The sequence below is a fragment of the Lagopus muta genome, chromosome 13 (genome assembly GCF_023343835.1).
Source record: "Lagopus muta isolate bLagMut1 chromosome 13, bLagMut1 primary, whole genome shotgun sequence".
Lineage (NCBI taxonomy): Eukaryota > Metazoa > Chordata > Aves > Galliformes > Phasianidae > Lagopus > Lagopus muta.
This window is the reverse complement of record NC_064445.1, coordinates 5,886,931-5,910,853: the sequence shown is the minus strand read 5'-3', so window position 1 is coordinate 5,910,853 and position 23,923 is coordinate 5,886,931. Positions and strand designations below refer to the sequence as shown.

The following is a 23,923-nucleotide window of genomic DNA, read 5'->3' as shown; positions in this document are numbered from 1 at the left end:
ACAGTAGAGAATTAGTACCACAAAATGCGAACACTTGGGGCTGTAGGACTGGAGGCATACAAGCAATGGAGCAGCAGTTGTAGTTTTGTTATGTAGGCCAGTGGAGTTGCAATAAATGTGCAGGTGGATATAGGTTGAGCCTTGAAGGCTCGTTCTTTCCTGTTTCTTCAGGATTTAGCTAGTTAATTGCTAATCACTTTGTCCTATGTGGGATTGCACTTACAAACCACATCATAATGAATATTTAGGCATAAAAATGAGAAGAAATAACTGGAGACCTTAAATATTCCTAGTGATGTCTCTTGATGACACCTCTGTGCCACAGCTTGTTGGTTACACATTTACAACCGTGTACATTTTGGGGATGATTGTGAAAGAGAAAAATAAGTACTTTGGTCAGGAGAAATGTTAGGTGTAGAGTCTTTCAGTTAGCAGTATGGCGAGAGCTAATGATGCTTATTAGAATATTGACATTCAAGGATGTCTGTAGTTTTTGTTTCTCACAAAGCTACGTTCATGAGGAAAAAAGCAAGCACTAATACAATGTGAGGTTCACTAGATACGTATAGTTACCTGTATAATATAGTTTTCTGCTTTTGTTACATTTTGGTTCTTCAGATTGTGCTGTGATTTACTTTCATTCTGTAGGATTTAAGTAACTTCTAAAATAACTGTGGCTTCATAATAGATCTGTGCTGGAATATTTGCATTCGATTATGTGTGAGGAGATGAAAATTTGACAGATATTAATAGTTCAGACAGTTACATGTAGCGTTCCAGTTGTTAGAATAGGTAAGTATTTGCATAAGAAAGAGCATATTGAACTGCAATGGTTGTCAGCAGTGTAAATGCAGAAAATAATCAAATCCTATTTCTTAATGTACTTGAATTGCAGAGCTAGGCATATATATTGATGATGCCACATGTATTTAGTTTTTGGGCCACATATCCAAATACCAATGTGTTAATAGTAGACCTAAATAACTTCATGTTCAAGTCTAATAACTTTGATACTGCATACTTGAATGTTGGTGGTTTTTTTTTTTTGAAGAACAATGTTTATGGGGAAAAAAAGGAACTGAGGTAGTTGAGTGTCAGTTACATTTCATGTTTTCCTTGATAAGAGAGCTTACTTCATAAGCTACAATTCCTAAGCTTCATTTACTATAAACTTGGTACGTTAGAAGTGCATTCAACTAACTTCAAAAATCCTTTCAGATGCATATACAACTTTCTGTACCTATTTTGTGCTTGGTGGAATTCCACATAATTTATTAGAGAGTTGTCTGTTCTGTGCTGGTATTGTGCAGGATACCTTGTCAGTATCAGCATATTCTTTTTGTTGCACCTAGATTTAGGTTTGGAAGAAAATTTCTTTTTTTTTTTTCCTGTAAGAGCAGGCTGAAATCACTCAATCAGTCACTGAATCAAGTTCTGGGACTGCATTACAAGTGAATGCAGTGTAGCGCTAAAGGTACCAGTGTGGTAGATGGATTGTTTGAATGCTGATGGACTGGCAGAGCTTTTTTTTTTTTTTTTTTTTTTTCTGCTGGCAGTGCCTGTCAGTACCATATTAGGCCCTGCATCTCTGCTAGCTACTTATTTTCAAAAATACAACTGTTTGACTTCTGAACTCTATTTTTTTTTTTTTTTTTTTTTTTTTTTAGCTTAGGGAATGTTTTTTTAAAAAAGCCGAGTTATTGTGAGGCACATTTGAAGTAACATTCTGGAACACTTGTTTTGATCTAGTTTTTCCAAAATAATTCTTGACTTCTTAAGTGCAAACTTAATCTCAGTTTGATGCTTGCATACAAGCTATTGTTTAAGCTTTTTCATTACAGTGTAACAAAGATATTTTGCTAGATAGCAATACTTGATTTGCATCAAATTGGCTCTACGTATTCCTTTCTTTTTCTGGCCTATTCTGTGTGCAAGAAGCTGTTCTGTACAGATATGTTATGGAACATATTAGACTGTGTAAAAGCTATCATAAAGCTAATGAGTTTGGCCAATTCAGAGTAGCAAAAATAAGTTGCCACCTTATATCTATTTTTAAGAACTGGGGATAATTTTTTTTTATTGTGAGGTTGAACTTCACTCTTACTGAAGAGTTTTTACCCTTTTCAATGCATGCAGCTCTTTTAACTACAACTATATGCTTTGAACCTTGCATTGATCCTTTGTGGAATGATTTTTCTTTTAAGATAAGCAGTGCGTGGCTAACTTTAAAAATGAGAGTTCTTTTTAAGTCACTGAGCTACTGTGCTTTGGTTTGAGAAAATTCTCTAATTCTTACGTGCAAGTCTGTGTTGTTCCTTCCTGTATGCTTGTTTTCCAATTGGCAGTGCCCAAAAGTATAGCCTAGTAAAAGTGGTGGGCTCAGTTTGTATGTACTACGTGTCTTGCAGAGATGGTTTGGTGTGGGTTTTTTTTTTTTTTTTTTTTTTTTTTTAGCTCTGAAAGACCTCTAGGTCTTGTAGGTAGAACAGATAGTAAAGTGAATGTCATAGTTTACTTGAAATTTCCTTTGTTACTATTTGAGGAGAGGGCTAAACAGGTTAAAAAAAAATAAAAAATAGCTGTTTGGAGGGAATTTAATTAACAGTAGAGCAGAAGACACGTAGTAAGTTGTGAAAGTTGACAATGCCCATGCAGTGAAGGATTCAATGAAATATTGGGAAGTTTCTTAAAAATGAAGCATTTTCATTTTGGTAAACTCTAAGAAGGGGAGGGTATGCATATTTGTTTTTATTATTTAAAAGTTAAATAAACTACCAAAATACTGCAGAACCCAATCAGCAAATCAAAGCCTTCGAAGGAACTACTAGCAGTATTTGATCTTTTCATGAAAAGTTGTTGGTAAAGTCACTTTTTTTTTTTTTTTTCCCCCACTAGTAATACACTTGATATAATACAAAAAACCTGGACAAATGCTGTAGCAATGAAGTTTGGCTTTTCCTCAAAGAATAGAAATTGTAGATCCAGAAATACCAGCGTGTGTGGACTACAGTGCAACTTATTAATCACAGCAGCTGCTTAAACTGAAATTACAGCTGTTGTGATATACACAAGGGCTTTCTCCTCCTTTTGCCGTTCTTTCCTGTTTATAGCAGCTTCCTGGGCAAGTTCTTTGTCCTATGGGCAAGAAGGAAGTGAAGCAGGATGTGAATAGAGAGGAATTACATTGTACATAGTAATGAGGAAGCCAGTAGCATCACTTTACTTTGATACAGTTGGGAATTCTTGTTAAAAAGGAGCAGGAATTCAGGATTCCAGGTGCTTGTAACGGACTATGAGGAATGCGAAGTGTTGTTAAAGGAGGAAGTAAGCAAGAACAGTTGTATTATCATAATGCTGTAATGTTTTATGTGCTTAAATTACCCATGAACAGTTACATACTATTAATTTTTTTTGTGAAACAATAGTTTTTAAATGTTAACTGATGGTTTTACTGCTTATCTCAAATTTATTCAGGAATTAGCTTGAATCTCAGAGCAGTGTAAATTAACCTTAATGGAGTTGGGAAGCCTATCTTATGTGCCCAGGCTTTTTATGAAGTTCAACTATGAATGCGTAGGTTAGGAATTAAAAAGGTCAGAGTTAAATAGTAATCAGTTTACAGATGGGAACTTCATCAAAGCATAATGCTGTACTTCCACCTCTGTTATTTGGGAATGGTTCTACTGTGTTGTAAATAAATTGGACAGTGGAAGTGCAACTGTTCATGAAAGAGAATGTCCTTTGAGGACCAGTGTACAGTATGATTACTATGCCTCAGTTTTCTCTTCCCTCCTATTTGAGAGCAATGCTGAGGCAGTCAGTGCTCCAGCTCAATGTTTTTAGCTTTCTACCCCTCTGCTGATATTAGTCACAAAGCTTGGTGGCCCTCTGACTTTCACGTGGAAGTTGCGTGTCGTCTTTTCCTGGTATTGCTCACTTCTGAATGGTCCATCTCCTCTTGGATGTGGGAATAAAGTACAGTAATTGATGTCTTCAGCAAGCTTGGTAAGGATTAATCTCCTTTTGTCTTGTAGTGCTGTGGCTGTTTTATAGGTGGCTGAAAGAATAATGCTGGAGGACTGACTGTGAAAACTGTGATACCTTAAACTTCCTCTTGGGCAGGAAAACTTTTGGTTTCTGTTTTTACATGAGATCAAAAGCAGTACTTAAAAGACAGTGTGATTTCACTGTTAGTGTAAGAGACTGTCAATCTGAGTGTCAGTGCGAATATGCAGGCACAACTGCTTTGCCTCTGCCTCTAGCTAGGATCACTTTCACCTGTTAAATGCGGTGCTTATCTTGAGTAGCTACAGGCAGCTCTGTACCTTGTGTACTGTAAGGAGTTTGGAGAAGTGAGCTGGAGATGTCTAAGGGGAAAAAGGGTGTGAGGTATCTTGCTTTCATATTCAGTATTTTGCCCAGAGGATTTTGAGTGACAGATGCAATATAAAGGTAGAGATGGAGTAGGTTATCCTGCTGGAAGTTCTGGGAGAGATTGACAGTGCTAAAATGAAAGGTGGAAAAAGGTATTTTTGGTAGAAGTGACAGCTGAAACATACCCTGAGTTCCAGAACTTATTGCTTACATAGCTGTCTCTGAAATCATGGTTGGATATTTTTCCTCTTGATCTTCTTGCTGAATAATCTTCATTTTAGAAAGTCTGATCAGACTAAGGGCATCTTAGTTTTAATTTCAATATTGGAGTATTTTACTCCTGACTCATACTAAATTTACGCCTTGATAATATGTAAGAGGTGTAGCTGGAAGGAACATGTTTGAGATGCAGTTAGAAAGGTAGGAGATTTATGTTAGCATCTGGAGTAGTAAGAGAAAAATATTCTAGCTGTGTGTCCAGAGTCTGACTGGGAAGGAGTGCGGTGGGTTCTTTATTTATTTATTTATTTATTTATTTATTAGCACTCCAGTTGCTGCTGTGTTTTTGATAAGTGACCAAGACAGTTTCTATAACACACCAGTGTTTTAGCTTTGACTAATTAGTGCTTTTACAGTGTCAAGGATCTTTTTCTTGTTTCTTACAACTTCTCAGGCAGTAAGCTGGGGATGGGTGGGAGGCTGAGAGGGGACGCAGCCAGGACAGCTAACCTGCACTCATCAAGGAAACATTCCATGCTGTGTTATATCATACTCAGCCATAAGACTGGTTGGGAGTTTTGCCCAAGTAGCAGTTGCTTAGAGTCTATCTGGGCATTGGTCTGAATGTGGTGAGTTGCATCTTCTGTATCCAGTTGGGGTTTTATTTTACTTTTGTTTGTTTTCCTTCACTCACTAAACTGTCTTTAAGTGAACTCATGAATTTTGTTTTACTTTTGGCCCTGTAATTCTGTTGGGTTCTGTTGGGGTGTATGGGTGAAATGAGAGGGCCTTGCATGCCAGCCAGGGTCAATCCACTGGTGAGAATACATCTGAATGTTTATTTTTCATCAAAGTTTTTAAGAGTGAACCTGTTGTTCCTCCTTCCTACGTTTTTAATGTTAAAGTACATGAAATATAGACTTCTTTATTCTAAAACAGTAGGTAATTTTTTTTTCTTTTATTTGTGTGTGTTTTTGTTTTGATAGAATATCCAAATAAAAACTTTGGCAGATGATGTGGTAAGGTCTTTGGAACGTCTTAATTTGCAATGATAACTCACACTGCATGCTGTCTTACTCCAAATGTTGTGGACAATATGACACGTTCTTATAAGGATATAAAGCATTACATTTTAGAAAATTGAGTTACTGTACTTCAGTGCCTTCATTTGTAACAACTTGAGAAGCTTCTTCAATTATTTCTCAAATTGGTATCATTGAGCATATTCAAAATATTTTGCTAATACTATGGATGTGTTGAAACTGTTGGTGTTATTTCCTTTGGCCTTCTTTTCAGTGGTAGAGATCTACAGCGGTTCTTCAAAATTAGCCAAATGATCCAAATGGAATTACTTAGGCTAATGAAAATGCACTGCATTTCAAGCACCCACTTTGTATTTAGAAGCATTAAGTTGGTAATTTTGAATACTTCCATATCTTGATATTATTTCATTATTTTGAAATAGACTGTAGTAAAATTACCAACCTATGCTTTCTCTATCCGGAAGTTAAGCCATGCTGGCCATTCAGTTAGCCATATTACTTATCTGTGAGATTCTTTTGTCTTTGAAGTGGTCTTACGTTGCAGTGCAGTTAAACAAATTTGTTGTTAATGAAACATCACATTACAATGAAAAGTGATCTTAAGTGACTTTTTGACTGCTGAAAGGGCACTTATTAAAGAGGAGGACGAATAGAACTGCATTTGATGTTAGTTGGTTAATTTGGGTCCTGTCATTCCAGCATTATGTAATATCTTGTGGCATTTTCAGTAGGATATGCCCTAATTTCGATTTCCAAGATCCGTAAGTAAACTATTATTGTAAGAGAAAAGTGTTTTTAGAGTTTATTTTTTGTCTTTAAAGGCTGTTATAATATCCTTTTAAGTAATGTGTTTCTGTCCACAAATTTAAGACTTATTAGAGGGAGGGAGGAGGAAAAAAATCCACAAACAAGCATAACTCCCTAAGAATTCAGCGGGCTGGCAGCTTATCTAGGGATACTCACTGTTCACGAATTTGAAATAAAGACATCTGAAATCTCAAAATAAAACATACAGAAAAACAAACAAACAAAAACCTCAAACAAGCAGAAACAACAAAAAACTACCGCAGTAGAATGAAAGAGGAAAAAAATCAACAATTACTGTAGCTTGTATTCCAAAGTACTTAAAATTCACTACGATTTAGACTAATATAAAATTAATCCAGATTTCCTCCAAATTAAATACTCCTTTGAATTTGTTGTGTCTACAGATATTCTGTAATTTCAGACAACATAAATTTTGTTTTATATGTCTTGATAGATATTGTGGTAAATGCTATGAACAATACTGGTAACTCTACTTAAGCTGCTGTTACATGAAAGCACGTCTTAATAGGCTGTTCCATGCCTAGAACAAATATGCTAGTATTTGTTGATGGAAACAATTAATTCACCAAATCTTATGTAGAGCTAACATTCCCAGTGTATATGTATGTATGTTCATGCATATATACTGACTTATCTACTTAGCTTCTGTCTATTACAGCAGTTTTACTGAAATAATTTCTAACTCTTTATCCATCTCTGTTTAGAGTAGAGATAGATTTTAAATAATACAGTGACAATTGGCCCCGTAAGGAAGGTGTACTTCTCGGTTGTTTCCAATATTAACAAATTAACTGGATAAGCATGCTTAATAAAAATAAAAAAGGGAAGGGGGTTGGGTGTGTGGTATATAACAAGTCAGCCTTAACCAGTGTCATTCTGTGGTACGCTTTTACTAATGTCTCTCACACGTATTTAACTGTGAATGGCTGCTTCTACGTGAGTAATCTGTTACATTGCTTTTGAAAATTGCCTATTAGTTTCAGGAATCTGTGCTCAAAAGCACTTCAAGGAATTGTGAAATAGCATTAATTCCTCTTCAAAGTTTATCTTACATCCGCAGGATTGTTTTTATCAATCTGAACTTGTGAATGCTTTCTTTCCAGCACTAGCTTTTTCAGTTGTCCTCTAAAGCTGTAGAGCTCTAGAGGTGAGGTAACACTGGACGTACCTTTGTGGTTCCATATTTTCTTCTCAGGATAATTAGGGAGTAAAAGATCAAGATTTTGAAATTTGACACAGGTAGTATACTTTTGAAACTGTGAGTAATAGTCATATGCCTTTTGCTCAAGTTGTTTGAGTTTTACCTCTGCTGCTGAAATTATTAAAAAATGTGTGTATTACTACCATGTAATAGAGTAAACATCTCTGCTTTTTATCTGTTGATCTCTGCTTATTTTCAAATGGATATCTTTGCAGCGTGACAGAATAACGAGCTTCAGGAAATCAACAGTGAGAAAGGAAAAACCGTTAATTCAGCACCATGTTGACACACAACCTACTATTAGTGAAATTCCACTCGCCCAGGCGCTTCTGGATGAACGGTGCATGAACTTATCTGAAAAGGAGGTTATGGATCTCTTTGAAAAGATGATGGTAAGGTCTTTTATGAGTGTGTGTTTGAGTTTATTACATACTAGTAACTTCAAAATGTTGATTTGGAAGTACTGGCACATAAACAATTGAGTGACTTAGAATGCCCATGTAATTTAAACATAAAGAATACCAGCAACTTTTTTAGAGGAAGCAAAAGAAAAAGGCAGAAATAAAATTAAAAAACAAGCTACTGCTATTGGTTATTCATTAAGATAACTCATAGTTGCAGTCGTTGGACATTATTGTTGAGAGCTGGTTTTTAATAAATTGATTATTAAGTAGAAACACATGCTTAGGGGGAGATTTATGTTAGGTATTATGAACAAGTTCTTTACTCTGAGAAGTAAAAAAGGACTGAGGCACTGGTATAGGCTGTCCAGAAAAGTGGATGTCCTGTCCCTGGAGGTGTTAAAGGCTGGGCTGGATGGGCATGGGCAGTCTGATCTGGGAGGATAGAACCAGTCCATGGCAGGGTTAAGAAATGCATGGACTTTTAGATCTCTGAAAGCCTAAGCTATTCTATGAGACTATCTATGATTTATGCAAATTTTATTTATCTAGTAGGATGCTGCGTTTTTAGGTTTTTTTTAGGGTTGTTTTAAATATGTTACGTGGAACACTTTCACACCTAGCCTTGTTGCAAGTTAGTAGTCTTTGTAATCTCAGCCTCCTGGTTAGATATAGCAGGGATGTTGTCAGTGTTAATAAGTTTTTTGTTTTTTTTTTTATCTTTATAAGAAACAACAGGAATGTGGTAGGCTTATTGAATACTTGTGTTCAATATTCTAGTTTAATTTTTGAGCTAAATTTCATTAATGGTAACTGCTGCTAATGTAGTCATGATTTTGGCTAACTCTGGAGAACACCAAATGCTTGAAGGAACAGAATTAGTTGAGAAAATCATGTAGATCAGAATTAAACAGATTGAAATACAGATATGCTTGAAGAAGTCTCCTCTGTTTAAAAATGAGCAGTTTAAATAGGAAAAGGAGTATAAAAGTAGCAAAAAAAAGCCACCATCAACAAAAAGAAATAAAAATCCTGGTGTCATATGGTCTTTCTCTACAGGAGGACATGAATCTTAACGAAGAACGGAAAGCTCCTCTAAGAGAGAAGGATTTATCCACGAAACGTGAGATGGTTGTCCAATACATTTCTGCTACTGCTAAATCCGTAAGTAGTTGTCTCTCCAGGACAGGTGGAACTAATAACTTCAATTTTTTTGTCTAGATTTACCTCCTAAGAAAGGGGAGGCTGCAAAAAATCTCTACTGTCTGCAGCTGTATCTACTACTGTGTCTGCAAATTTGCATTTTGTTTTCTGAGCAGTGTGAAAACTAAATGCTGTTCTGTAAACCACAAGAAATTGCAAATCTACTCATCTAGAGTAGTGGATAGGTAGTATTTTTGTGCAATTGGTTATATGAATCTTTGTAATGAAAAGGACTTGGAAAGAGCAGCATGACTTCATAGTTTCAGTAATGACATCTGTACAGTTTTCAGTGGTAAAGAGTAAAAATATTGAAAGGATTTAAAATTAAAATTAAGTCAGTATTTTAGCTTAATTTGAGTATGTTGAGTAGTGTAAGTGGCTTTGAGATGGTACTAAATACTCTGCTAAGAAGTATCTTGAAGGTACATTATGTTGTTCTTTTAGTGAAAAGATTGTTGCAAAATACAACTTGAAAATGTTTTTGAATAGAAAATTATATATTCAGACCTTCTAATTGTGTTGGTGATTCTATATGAAGAATTTTTGAAGTTGATCTATTTCAGAGTAATGAAAATGTATGGTTCAACACTTGTTGGGATGAAGAGACATAATTTCAAATACTGCAGAGCTGCAGTTTATTTTCTGCAGTAGTGGGACTATTACCACTAAATAGATATAAAATGAAACTGTAAATGCCTTTTCTCTGCTTAAAAAATTGACTATGGCAAATATTGTTGTTTTTACATAATAAGAGAATGTATCACAAAACTACATGGATGTTGTATGAAACAAAAATGCAAATAGATGTTTTGATTTCACTACAGATTGCCTGCACTCTGGTTTGTGCCTCTATTTGCTGTATATAGAACTTTAAAGAAGCTTGTACTGAGTTCTAAGGAATTAGTTAAATAAGCTACGGCTTATCTGCACTGGGAGCAAGTGGTAGAGGAGGGTAGCTTTTCATATTCAAGGAGCAGTAGTATCTTCATGTGATGAGATCTGTTGCTGGTGTATTTCTTGATTTAGATAAATATGTATGGTTTTATTTAGAAATTAGGATAATATATAATTCTTTTTTTTTTTTAACTCTTAGCCTTTTATGGCAGTAATATCTTACTAGAAATTAAGCCTGTTAAGTAGAATAATTCTTCAGATACCTAGCAGCTGCAGCACTTCTTTCTACGTAGCTGAGTATCCTTTCAAGAAACAGATAACATTTATTAAATATCTGCTTCTTGATTAAATGAGCTTTTAGCTTTTAGAATCAAGTGGGTGGAGTTAAATTTCAAGAAAAAAAAATCAAAACTAGAACCTAATGCAATTGTTAAGCCTAATTGCCTTGCATTAAAGAATATGAAGTGATATGAAGAAAAACTTTTGCAAATGCTGACCTATGCTTCTGGCAGTGGTGATCTTCCTGCATGTAATTATTTTAAACAAAATCAGCAGTCTTTTACTCTGTCATGTGAGTAATCAACTGCTTCAAGCATTGTATTGCTAAACATACAAGTTAATTGAAAACTATTCATGCTTATGGAGTGTATCTTAGAATATTTTCAGTTAATGTAGTTTGCCTAGACTCTCTGAGAACTATTGCTTGTGTTGTAACGTTTTGTCTTTGTTTGCTAATCAGTGTTATTTCTCGAATTTTTCTTAATAAACAAGAGTATTTTTGTTGAAGCACTAGTAATTTTCATAGTGGAAGTACCTGCAGTTCTTTCCCAAAACTAGTTAGGAGATGGTGCTCTCTTGTTTGTAATGGTATTGGAATGTAGTCTTTTGATTACTATGGTACAGTAGTAGAGTAAGAAAAGCGTGGCTACCACTGCATGTCTAGCTGCTGAAAGTTTTAACAAACTACATTACTACCACGATGTGAGCTGCAGCATGGGGGGAGGTAACAGAATTGAGAACACATTAGCTCACTGACAATTGAAGTGGAAGGGGAAGAGAGGGGACAACCCACCAAACTAAAATCCCAAATATGTGAACATATGCTTTGATCTTGTCAGCTCCAGTGTGAATGTTCTATAGGTATGCAAGATATTTTTTTCTAATAGAAAAGGGGCTTGTATCTGACTCTATACACTCCTTGCAACTGAATCACAGCATTTGAATGAAGTGTTTAAAGTTGTTTGGAGACATGAATGACATTTTTTGTCACTTCATACCCTAAAAATAGCTAACATCTTAATTGAACTACAACTCAAATGTAAAAGTATTGATTGGGGTCTTATAATAATGCAAAGCTTTGTTTTCATTTTTAATTACACCTTCTGTTTAATTAAATTGTTATGCTGACTTAGTTGAATTCAAGCCCTAACTAGTTTATACTGCATCTTGATTTGGCAAACTTTTATTTTCTTCACACCACCTTCAGCTTTGTCCTCTGTGAAATTGCTCACTACATAAAAAATGATATTTCTTAATTTTTCCTCCCTTTCTTTGGTCACAGATAACTATACATTTTTCATCTTTTCTGTACTGAAGATACTTGGGCTTTTTCTTCTGCTTAGAGCTCATGGCTTGTGAAGCACACTGGACAATTGACGTGGCTTTTCCAGTTCCATTCCATGTTTGTTTTAGTTAAAGCTTTTGAGCTCTCCATTCATCTGAAATATGACTCTCATTTACTCCTGCTGTCTTAACCAAACTTAAAAGTCAGTGCTTCATATCCTTTGCCTTGTATGCCATCTGCAGCACGTTGTCCATGCTTTTCTGAAACACTCTGCTGTCCTCAGAGTTCTGAGTGAGAAAGAAACTTGATTTCTCCCACGGATGAAAAAGACTTTCCTTTTCCTTGGAGGACAGAGGAAGCAGGGAAGCTAATAGGCTGGATCCTTTGATGTCAAGTGCTTAATCTGTGGTTGTGATTTCTTTTATCATTTGAAAATTGTACTTCAGAAACGGTGAAGGCTCAGAATTCTGTTTCAGAACTGAATTTATTGATGTCTTGTGTTGTATTGAATGAGTTGAACATTGATGAGAGAATTCTGTAAATTAGGAAGAAAGATTTCCTGTCTGGTGATGACAGTTCATCTTGTGCTTCTGGAGGAAGCTTCATCAGCACAAGGAGAGAAGAGGTGATTGTGAAAGACTTGCAAGGACTGTCTTCTGAAAGGGTTCCAAAATGAGTAGTGGAAAATATGAGTAGAAAATGAATCGGGTAGAGGCTAAACAGCATCAAATTCAGATCATAGCAAGTAGCTGTCAGGGAAAGACCTACAGACTTTTCTGTAGTACTAGATTTTAGAGGAACATGGTCATTTGCATAAGGTAGTAGAACAGGGCCAAGGTGTGCTGATTTTCTGCCAAGTGTTGAGTCTGTATGAAGTCAACTTCTTGTTTTAATGTGCAGAAATGCTGTTTGATGATGAAAAAGAGAAAATGTCAGTTTGTAAATCACTGGTTAATTATCCATGTAATTAAAAGTATCCATACTGAGCATTTGAGGAAAAAAGCTGCATGAGTTTTTCTGAAATGCAAGTTAGATTTATAACTGTAGGCTGTTTCTGATTGTGAAAAGTTAATTAAACTCTATGACATCATCTAAGTAGTTCAAAAGTAGCATTGTAAATGAAGTGTTGTATGTACAAGAAAGTCAGCATGACATTTGTTTTTCCTGTTGCTTTCTCAGTGTCATATGTAAAATATTTGACCTGATCATTTGAACAATATGGCATATCTCTTAATCTCTCAAGATGTTGATGTGAAGCTAGGTATTTAGCTACTTGTTTATGAATGTGTAAAATACTGATGATTCATCAGTGGAACATGATTTCAAATCATTTTTCTTACAGAAGAAGTACTGTTTTCCTGTTGAGGAACTGTAACTCTTAAACATTTTGATTTAATAAATAAATAATAGTGTACTAATAAGTAATAAGTATGCACTGAAAAAGAAATTGTGTGATGCTACATCCTACTAAGTACTTTGCTGTGTTTATTTATGTATTATTATTGTTATCTTTTTCACACAATAACTTCTCTTGGCTGACCACTGCATGCAGATAGTCGGAAGTAAAGTTCCGGTGAGTATAAACATGACAGTTTTGTTTCCTTCTTACGTTTTGATTGTTAGAGAATAGGTTAGAATAATCTGGACTTCTGTCATGGATTTAAAAGTTTAGTGGGCATTGGTGCATCCTTCTTTCATCAAAATAATGATCAACTACCAAAATCGGATTTGCTTTAGCATTATAAATTCATTTAGAGGGATCCTTTTTGATTTATTTTTTTTAAAGGATCTGTTTTCAGAGACTTGAAAATAAAAATTCATGTTGTTAATGGTGAGCAACAAGTACAATTTAGCCTTACCTTGCTTGTTATTGAGGGTAGTCAATGGAAATTTTAAGCTAGGTGTTGGCACGTTTCGATCTGTTCAGATGTGGGTTTTTGTGATGTTCTAGTTGTTAGCAGTCATGGGTAGTTGTAAAAATGTCAGTTTTTGGGTATCAGTGTAAATAGGATTAACATAGAGGAAAAGTAGTTCAAGATGAGATCACTTGCAGCATAGCTTTTCTCCTAATAGGTTCTCTGTTACATTTTATATTGTCATTGTTGAATTTAGTAAGGTTTTGTTTTCTTAAACAAGAACTTGAGGTTTCATTTACAGGATAAATCCAGGAAAAAGGATACAAAAGACTTTCTGGGAGTTATTACATTTTAATTGATCCCTGAAAATAGAAATGGAAAGATTTTAATTGTAGCGAAAGCAAGCTTTCCAAGTGTAGCAAGGTTTAGTACTTAGATTGTGTTCAGTACTTGTGTTTTATAGTTAACAGGAAAGGCCCTCAAAAAACCAAACAGCCTCTGACAGAAAACTGCCTAACAGTTACCTCAGAATTTTTATTAATCTCCAACCAGTTTCAAGTAATTTGTGCTCCCATGTCATTTCCTCAAAACACGAATAGAGCTTTTTTGTAAAGAAATTTAATGAAGGAAAACAGTTAATGAAGTACAGAGTATAGGAGGATGTTTTCATCTTTATGCCTGTTCTTGCTCTTTGTCAGACCTCAAATTAATAGTCATGCATTAAAAGCATGTTTTTGCACAAATAATTTGCAAAATAGAAAATAACAAATGCACCTCTTAGTGTATGGCTTCTGTATCTTAATGTTTAAATAATGCATGTATGTTGTGCATCTTCTCAGTGTGGCTTTGTTTTGTTTGTTTTTTATTGGATTAATCTGCTGGAAGCTGAGTGCATCTGTGAGCATTAATGTTGTACTCTCAGAACTGGAATGATAACATTAAAAAATAACAGCTGTTATTTTTAACTTACTGTTATTACTTATTTTAACTTACTGTTCTGTAAAGGCCTCCAGGCAGACAGAGCCTCCTGGGTGACAGACAGCTATCTTGTTCACTTCATTTTTTTGTTGTGTATGTCACATACAGTTATTTTCCTGAAGATTTACAGTTCTTATGTCTAGGAATGAGAACTTTGGACTGTTGATAGTATTACTATTGCGGAGATTGCAGTAGTAATTCTCTGCAACTTGCAGAGAAAGGTTGCCTGTTTTGTAGAGAATGCAGAGGTTTAACTTAAGCTTAACTAGAGATGTCACATGCTGCTGCCACTTTCCATTTCAGCTGACTGTTTAGCTACCTTTCTTGTCTTTTCAGGGCGATGATAATTCCTTTGAAATGGCAGCTGTAAATATGTTTGTCTGTGAGATGCTTAATCTGGATATTCTGTTGTGGAGTTACGTTGTTGGTGCTGTTTGTAATAGGTTTTCATGTTTCTCTATAATATGAGCGATGAAGTGGTTATGTACCAGGTGAAGTCTGTATTTCTGATATAGGAGCTGGTGCAATGTTTACTCATGCATGGACAAATAAACAGAGCTGCCACACATAAAACTTACATCATCGGGCTTTGTTGTGTGCTAATTAAAATTTATTTTCTCGCCATATTAATGGGCAGTATGTAAAACCCCAATAATTTGTTGAGAGGGAGAGGGGGAAGTATAAGCTACTGCTGCCATTATATTAATATTACGCAGGTACCAGTTGGTTCTGTAACAGGTATGGTAAATTGAAAGAGGTGACCTTCACGACTTTGTGATATTCCTGATCTGCTTGATCACTTAAATAGTGTCAGTGTAAGCAGAGTAGTTAAAACATCTTGAGTTCTTGAGCTGAACACAGCTGCAGTTTGATATCTAATGAGATCTTAACTATCTGGTGTCCCAAAGAGGAGCAGCTTGTGCAGTTTTTTCTGGTCTCATATTTTAACTGTTAAAGCCCATCCATTTGATGTGGATGTGTTCAACAGTTCTTCACCACTAAGCGACAGAACACCTGCTTATTTCTCAAGAAGCTTAAAATGCTTTTGAGTTCCTGTTTTGTTGGACAGTAGTTCTCAGGCTTGTTCACTGGCCTCCTCTGGTGACATGTCTGAGTAGTGTATAAAGCTGGGCACCTGCAAAGACCCCTTTAATATTTAATGTTACTGGTTGAGGAGTTTTTGTGTAGCTAGCTTTGAGATCACTTGTCAAAATAGATGAAGAGAAGTTGCAAATAAAAATTTTAGATCTTTAATTATATTGCTTGGTTTTCCAAAGAATAAAAAATTGTATAGATGCAAAGACATGCTTACATTTTTTTTTCTTCACTGTGTTCTGTATTGTAAGCTGTCTGTCCTGTCACTGTTATCTTTCAAAGCCTGGAATATATACAGCACACAGTTGAATTGATTAGGTTTACGTTTCTTGAGAAAGCAAACTACGTTTTCTTTTATACATTTGTTTTCTGTGATACCTCCAGGAATTCCTTTTAGCATGTTTCTTTTCTTTCCAAGTTCATAATTTCTAACTTCTTCAGAGAAGAATTTTACATGTGTGACCTAAGCTTTCATTTGAGTGATTGTGAATGATTCATGATTCGTAATAATGAAGCAATTACGTACCTTAGTTGTAATACTGAGGTGAGTGACTGTGAAGTAAAATCAGTATGAAAATCAAAGGGGTTAGAAATTAATCTCTCCAAGTTCTAGTCTGCGACCAAGCCTTTGTACTTCATTTTTGACTTTGATCTTATCAGAAACTCATACATGGAGCTTATTACTTAACTGAGCCTTTGTAGTCCTCTTTTTTTTTTTTTCCTAGACTGTGCATTCAAAATAACTGAAAAATATGTATATTAAAACTTGAGCCATTAGAGGCATAGCTCTGATAGAGCACGCAAATCAAACTCTTCTTGAATAAGGAAATAGAAGAAACAGTTCCTGGTTGTAGTGTTTCATTTAGCATGTCTAGAGGAAAGATGGGTTGAGTGAGACTGAGAAAATGCTTGCAGAAAATAATCCTGTTAAGAAGCTGAGAATTCCTTAGCATAATTTGCAGTGTTTGAATGAAGGGCTTTGAATGGATTTTGAACCACCTGTTCTGAAGAGGAGAAAAGGATAAAAGGGAAGAAGAGAGATTTCTTATTGTTATGCAGTTAAAGATGCTTAGTACTGCCAACAATGGAGAATACCTGTTCCATAAAACACGATAAGATGTAGGGGATCCTGCTCTCAGTTCTTGTACTTAACCTGTTGATAATGTGTACCTCTTCTTGAGGGCCTTTCAGTTTTCTGAGGAGAAAGGACCTGCATAGAAGAGAAGAAGCTAACTGATGTCCCAAGTGCCTGTCAAAAGAAAAACAAACAGAGGCAGCAAGAGCACATCCTGGCTTAGATATGAAAGAATCTTAAATTCTTTTTCTATATAGGAACTTTCTTTGCAGTTTGCAGCAGAATGCAGTGGGAGCGTTTGGTGCAGGAAACAATCTTTTAAAAACCAGATATGTCGTTCTATTTCAGAGAGCTTTTTTAAAGGTCTAACTTAATATATAAGGGCATCTGATTGGAGCATTCATTATTTTTTTTCTTTGTATATTTGTGTGACTTACAGCAGTGCTTGTGTTGTGATTCTTATTTATACACTCGGGATTTGGGAAATATCTATTTTCTGAGACGAAAAAGTTGTATATAATCTTCTCTAGGTTTCCATGCAGCAGAATGGACAGCGTAAATTTATTCCTGTTTACTAGTTCTTTACACTGTGGTCTTTCAGAGTAATGGTTTTTCTGTGCTATTATGTTTTTTATTATGTAGTGCTAATTCTTCTCAACTTTGAAGCCAGGTTTATCTTTCATATCATGAAAGATCATAGCAGCATCTTTTTGTTTAGGAAATTGGTAGTGGCAGACTGTAGTTCTTTTATATTCCTTTTCTTATCTTTATCTCTATTCTGGTCCTTTCATGCATAACTGGCACATTTTGTTTAGCTAAAGGCACTTTGCATGTCTGCAACAAACTTCTTCAAAAGCTGACTCAAACTTGAGGGCATTCTTGGCTTTAGACCTTCACAGTCTCTGCTTGACTTCTGTTTTTGTTAGAATGTCTTATGAATGTTTTGGTAACTTGGTTATTGCATTAATATTGGAACATAGGTAGGTCAAAATTTCATTATATTTTAGAATTTCAGTGAAGCAAAACAAACATCAAATTTTTAGTTCTGTGGAGGAGTCTTAGGTAGAAGATCATAGCAATCAAAGATCCTGATAGAAATAAAACAGCATAAATGTAAATGCTGTTTTAGGTCTGAAACTTTTAATACTGCCTTTACACCCATGACACATCTTTATCAGGTTCTCTTCAGTTGAACTTAAAGAGGTCAGAGGCTTTAAGGACTGCATTTACTATTAATCACTTTTCTTAAATAAATCAATTATTCTGCAAATGATCAGAGCTGTACAAAAGATTAGTTGCAGTATTTGTTAAATTGTTTTGCACACTGCCTGAGTGCTAACTGATTAACATACACTTTAATGCTGAAATAGCTTTGTAAATTGTTAGTCTTGTGTAATAGTGCTACAGCAGGGATATGAACTGTGTCAATTCTTCTACATCATTTATAATGTTTTGAAGTAACTGCTACATGAGATTGTGTCATAAGCTGTCAAACATATTAATACAGCTGTAAGATAGGAATATATTTTTATAACCAAGAATGTAGTACATGGACTTTGCTCAAGAAAGTGAGAAATATATTTATGATGCAAGAGGTAACACGTTCTACACTTTTCAAAAATCAGTCAGGTTTTTTTAATAGTTGTATGAAGAAAAGAACAATTTTTGAAATTCATGCAAAAATATTGACCTTATATGTTGCCACCCACTTAAAAGTTACCATGATTTATATAACATTAACGAGCATTCTGTTTTCTGTGATAGGGTGGACTCAAAAATAGCAAGCATGAATGCACACTGTCATCTCAAGAGTATATTCATGAGTTACGATCTGGAATAGCTGAAGAAAAACTGCTTAACTGTCTTGAATCGTTGAGAGTGTCTTTAACCAGCAACCCGGTTAGGTGAGTAATTTCTGTTGTGGTTTTTGTCATGCTTGAAAGCAGACTAATAGCAATAATGCTTAAAAATGGTTGATTCTGGAAATGATGAGATCGCTTGTTTTATTCAAGGGGGAAATTATATTAACAGTCTGTAAAGTTGCTCTACTTTGATATCAAGTGAGACACTTAAGCAATGAAATCTTGTCTTTATCCTGCAAGTGACTGGATGTATAAAACTGGAAAGTTTCTCAAATTACAGTTCTTCAGATACACTCTGAAGTTTGTCTTAAGTGCACAGTTTTTATCCTAATGTGTAAACAATGGGCAACTGGACAGACTTGATATGTTACTGCTTAAATTCTTTTTGTTTCTGCGGAATATTAGCTGGTGGACCTTTGTCATGTGTAAGAGAGCTTGGGTTGTTAATGATGCTGATGCCATTCAACTTACTGATACCCAACAAGTAGTGTGATGTTGGGAAATCCTAAGAAGTTGTGGAAAAGTTTTCCTATTTGCATAAGAAACTTCAAATGAAAATTTGACTCTTTGCCTAAATTTTTTTTCGGGTAATAGTAATACTTGTGTAGGGTTGGTTTCATTTTTTTTAAGTGTTATATTCCATCGTTGTGTACTGCATATCCCTGTTTCTCTGTTGCCCTTTACTTGCTTTATGCCCTCTTGTACCTGTGTTATAATTGTCTTAATTAATCCATATAAATCCTGATAACTTGTTACAGCTTTAATTACAGATTGCATTAAAGCTTCTGCAAAGGAAAGTTCTCATGGTTAAGCTTTGAGTTTTCTGTTAATTTGAGAAGCAATTGAATCACTTTTTTTCCTGCTTTTCAGTATACCGCTTTTTCTGAATATGGCATTATAACATATGCTTCTTCAGAATATATTGGAGGAACTCTGTATGGGGAAGCATAACATATACCTGTATGTAGAAACTTGCTGTGCTGCTACTTCACAGTTCCATGCATTGTATTCCAAGAATGATTGCCTAAATCATTCCTGTGATACGCTGCATCCTGTGACAAAGAGTAATGAAAAGAGTACAACTGCTCTATATTAAGAGATGAATAATTGCCTAGAAGGTATCTTGACAATCAGCTGCTGTAAAAAGCAGTTTCAGTTAGTAAGCCTGATAGTGGAACTCTCTCTCTGATTTAATGGATCTTGAGAATGAATTTTGTATTGATTGTAATAAATTTCCTACTCTGGATGTGAATGGTGCAACAATAGTATTCAGGCTAGATCCAAATGGCTTTCAAAATCTGTTTAGTTAAAACACGAAACTTTATTCTTAAAGTGAACTACCTAGACTGAGTGTGTTTTATTTGAAACAGAAGTTTTGACTGAAGTTGTTAAAGTACTGTATGTCCCCAATGAGATGTTGATAAAAATTTTGTCATGTCTGTTATTGGAGAAGCGTAGTGTAACTTTGCTAACAGAAGTTAAATGATACAAGATTATCATTGATTTTTAGATTCTGAAGAAAAACCATCTGAATTCATCAGTTTTATTGTAACTTTTTCAGTGTCTTAGAAAGTATGGGTTAGGACCATATGGGAAACTGAATGTTTTCAAGTGATTTTTGGGGGATGGAGAGGGTACATTGAGACATGGGCAGATTTAACTTTGAGGATTAAGAGAATTTGTGTGAATGTGGGATTTTTTTTTTTTTTTCCATTGGTTGCAGCATGTGAAAACACTGTGCCTGAAGAGATGTAGTTGCTGTATTGGAGGTACAGAGGCATAGCTTTGCAAACTTAATGTTGATTAATAAATAATGAAAAACATTTTTCCTCCTTTTTCCAGCTGGGTTAACAATTTTGGACACGAAGGCCTTGGACTACTTTTGGATGCCTTGGAAAGGCTTTTGGATAAGAGACAGTAAGGAATTGAATCATTTGAAGGGATGGCTGGGGTTAGCTAATGAAGATTGTACTTACGTTATTTTTCTTTTTCGATCCAAGACCAGAAAATATTGACAAGAAGAATCAACATAAACTCATCCAATGTCTGAAAGCTTTTATGAACAACAAAGTAAGAAATATTTCTGATTCATATGTTTTTAATATGATAGTTTTTTTTATTTCAAGATGAATGTAGCATGTTGAATCTTTGAGAAGGAAGGAAATCTCGTATATCCATCGTCAGACTGTTTAGGAATGTAGATCTCAAGTTAGTATACCTTTCTATTGAGTCTTGTTCATAAATTCTCCTGTTAAATATGAGTTGTCTTTATTTTTGTTAGTACTAATAATTTAGAAATGAAAATATTTGACAAATGTAATGACAGTTTATACTGAAAGTGGATAAGGAAATCAATTTCCATGTGGAAGGAAGGAAAAATACTTTGGAATTAAATTAATATTTTTGCTAATAAAAAGCACTTTTCACTTGATCTGAGTTTAGTATAATAACACTTCAGCTACTATTTTAAAATTGTAGTGCAGTGGGTAAAGAATAAAACATTGGTCTGGAGTAAGTTGAATCTATTTCTAACGTGACTTCTCCTGTTTGAAGTAAGACAAATGGTTTTAGAAGTTCACATGTTAAACTTGAGTTACCTGTCAGTAAAGGAAAATTATCCAGGTGTTATTGCAGTGATTTATCCTACGCCCTCCCACCTTCCCCATAATAATTGTTAACTGAATATTATTTTTAACTGCTATTATATAGTTTAGCAAAATCTAAAACACTTACAGAATAGCTTGCTGTATACACTGGCTGTTTACTCAGATTTTTCAGCCTGTCTGGTGTGAGAATAGTAAATTTCAATGTTCTTATTTCTTTTTTTATTCTCCTTACTATTGCTGCACATGCAGTGTAACATCTGACAATTAGGAGTCTGATTTTTTTCTAACCTGTAGTTAATGAAAGTTGAGTAATAATTAAAAAATAAAAAAAAAAAAGCAAAAGCTATTTTTAAGGAGATGGCAATCTGTAAGGTTTGGATTGCGGGTTTTTCTTTTTGTCTTATTCTATTTCATTTCCTTTGCAAGAATACAACATATAAAAGGCTATTAGTTTTTTACCTTTCTCATTCAGGATATAGAGTGAAATATTTTGACTTAGCCTGAGACTGGTAAGCTTTTGAATTGCGTTTGGATATGTGAGAGTAGTAGAAATTTAAGAATAAACTTTTTATACTTTTAGGTTTTTCAGATACAGAGTAGTAGTAAATTGGTCCCTGCCTTTTATGAGGTTGAGTATCTTTTAAGATTTTTTTTTTTTCCTTGGGAAAAAGCTTCAAATATAAGATTTGAAGACTGATTTGCATCCCAAGCAGTAACAGCCGGAAGGCTTTAGTAGAACATTATCAATTTTGGTATGAGAGTATGTGTGTTTGTGGATACCTAAAGTTCTGAAATCTGATGATGAGCAATTGAGGCAAATATTATCTTTTCACTGTAAGCTTTTTGTTTATTTAAGTATGGACTTCAGCGGATTCTTGGAGATGAAAGAAGCCTTTTACTTTTATCAAGAGCGATCGATCCAAGGCAGCCACATATGATGACAGAAACCGTGAAAATACTTTCTGCAATCTGCATTGTTGGAGAGGAAAAAGTGTAAGTAAGATTGTTAAAGCATTGTGCTTGATTATGAATGTGTGAGGTGTTAGTTAGGAAGCAGTGAGAAAATTTGTCTATGAAACTAAGGTAATCTGTCATATGTTTATTTTTTTTAATGCTACTTGTAGTTTAAGTGGGAAGAGACTTTCACCTGTTCTGATGCATTAATAAAGTATTAATTCAGAAAAACAAATAAGTAGAGAATCCGTGAAACATGGCCTGTGTGGAAGGTTTGAAACAAATATGATGGCTTACTCTAGAGGAGACTTACTGAGCTGTAACTGTTCTTAAATGACTGCTGAAAATAAGCAAATGTAAGTGATTTCATATATCCCTGAGAAATGTGATCAAGAACTGTAACTTTGCCACAAGAAAATCTATCAGATTTAAACAGTTTAAAGCAGTGCGTGTTTTGATGTAAACAGTGGGCTGTGTCCTTAGAATAAGAATGTTGGCTGTTGTATGTTTTTTGACAGTTTACCTTTTTTCTTAGTCTGGACAAGGTCTTAGGAGCTATAACAACTGCTGCTGAAAGGAATAATAGAGAACGCTTCTCTCCAGTTGTTGAAGGACTGGAGAATCATGAATTCTTACAACTGCAGGTGGGTTTAGTTCATTTTTTAATATATGCTTGCTGTTACTTTTGTGTTTTGTTTTCTGACATTCTGAATGAAGAAATGGGCTACTGTGTGTTTTTCTTAACTTTCAAAATACTGTTTTTTATACTGATATTTTCTAGGAACTGTAGCCAAAAGTTTATATGGCTGAGAAGGATTTTGTTAACTTATTCTCCCTGATGACAATTTTGATTAATTCCTGGTCTATTTCTGATAATTTTATGAGGATTGGATGTGTCTGATTTTTGTCTGGGGTTTTTCTGAGAGTAGTGCAGCAGTGTCATTGCTACTTCTGTCAAAAAACTGTGCTCTTCCAAGTGAAGTACTCGTTTTCAGGGTACTGATTCCTTTAGTATGTCATGTGTTCATCACTGCTTAAATGTTAGCATATAAAGGCTTTCTACTATCTGTATACACCTGAGTACCCCAAAAATTACTTTTATAATGTAACATTACTTTCATAAGAACTTCAACTTATTTTCTTCTCATAACACAGTACTTGTAGATTTCATATTGCTGAAGTACCATGATATAAAGATATCTAGATAAAGAAAGCTAAAATTCAGGAAGAGCACAAGATTAAACTGCATGGAAGGTATCCTCCATTTTTATAGATCGTTTGTTATTTACAGCAGTGCTCTAAAGTTTGGTTAAGCTCTTTTCTAATAATCAGTTTTTTATAATATCCACAGAATGGGTTTCTGGTCTACTTCAAAAATTGTCAATTTTGAAAATACCAAGCCAGAGTTTTTTTTATGAAATGTATTAGTTAAATTACTCAGTTTGGCAATTAAAAAGCCTTAATGAGAAATGTTGTTTTAAAACAAACAAACAAACAAACAAACAAAAAAAAACACCAAAAAAAAAACCAAAAAAAAACCTGCCTACTTGGTAATATAGAGAATCCCACATGCAACTCAGTGATATTGGAGTCAGTTAAGACTATTTCTATTCTTTAAAAGTACAGAAGCAGAGAAATTTTATGAAACACATTTGCATTTTTTCCCCAAAGTTTTTGTGTTGTCATAAACAAATAATTTTCTAATTTTAGCAGTTTAGAATAGATATAAAATATAGGTCAAAATGTTTGACAAGTGCCACCTACTATGAA

The 23,923-nt window shown here is 34.6% G+C and overlaps 1 protein-coding gene across 3 annotated transcripts in view; it reads left to right on the top strand.

Annotated features, from left to right (window-relative positions):
- The window catches only part of DIAPH2 (diaphanous related formin 2), a 141,845-nt gene that overhangs the window by 6,901 nt on the left and 111,021 nt on the right, over positions 1-23,923 (top strand). For all 3 annotated transcript variants that reach the window (XM_048959961.1, XM_048959963.1, XM_048959964.1), the window contains exons 2-10: positions 5,580-5,612; positions 7,881-8,057; positions 9,126-9,230; positions 13,280-13,300; positions 18,496-18,635; positions 20,436-20,510; positions 20,594-20,663; positions 22,056-22,192; positions 22,689-22,797. In XM_048959961.1, the coding sequence (XP_048815918.1) occupies positions 5,580-5,612; positions 7,881-8,057; positions 9,126-9,230; positions 13,280-13,300; positions 18,496-18,635; positions 20,436-20,510; positions 20,594-20,663; positions 22,056-22,192; positions 22,689-22,797 (867 nt within the window). The remainder of the gene's footprint in view (positions 1-5,579; positions 5,613-7,880; positions 8,058-9,125; positions 9,231-13,279; positions 13,301-18,495; positions 18,636-20,435; positions 20,511-20,593; positions 20,664-22,055; positions 22,193-22,688; positions 22,798-23,923) is intronic.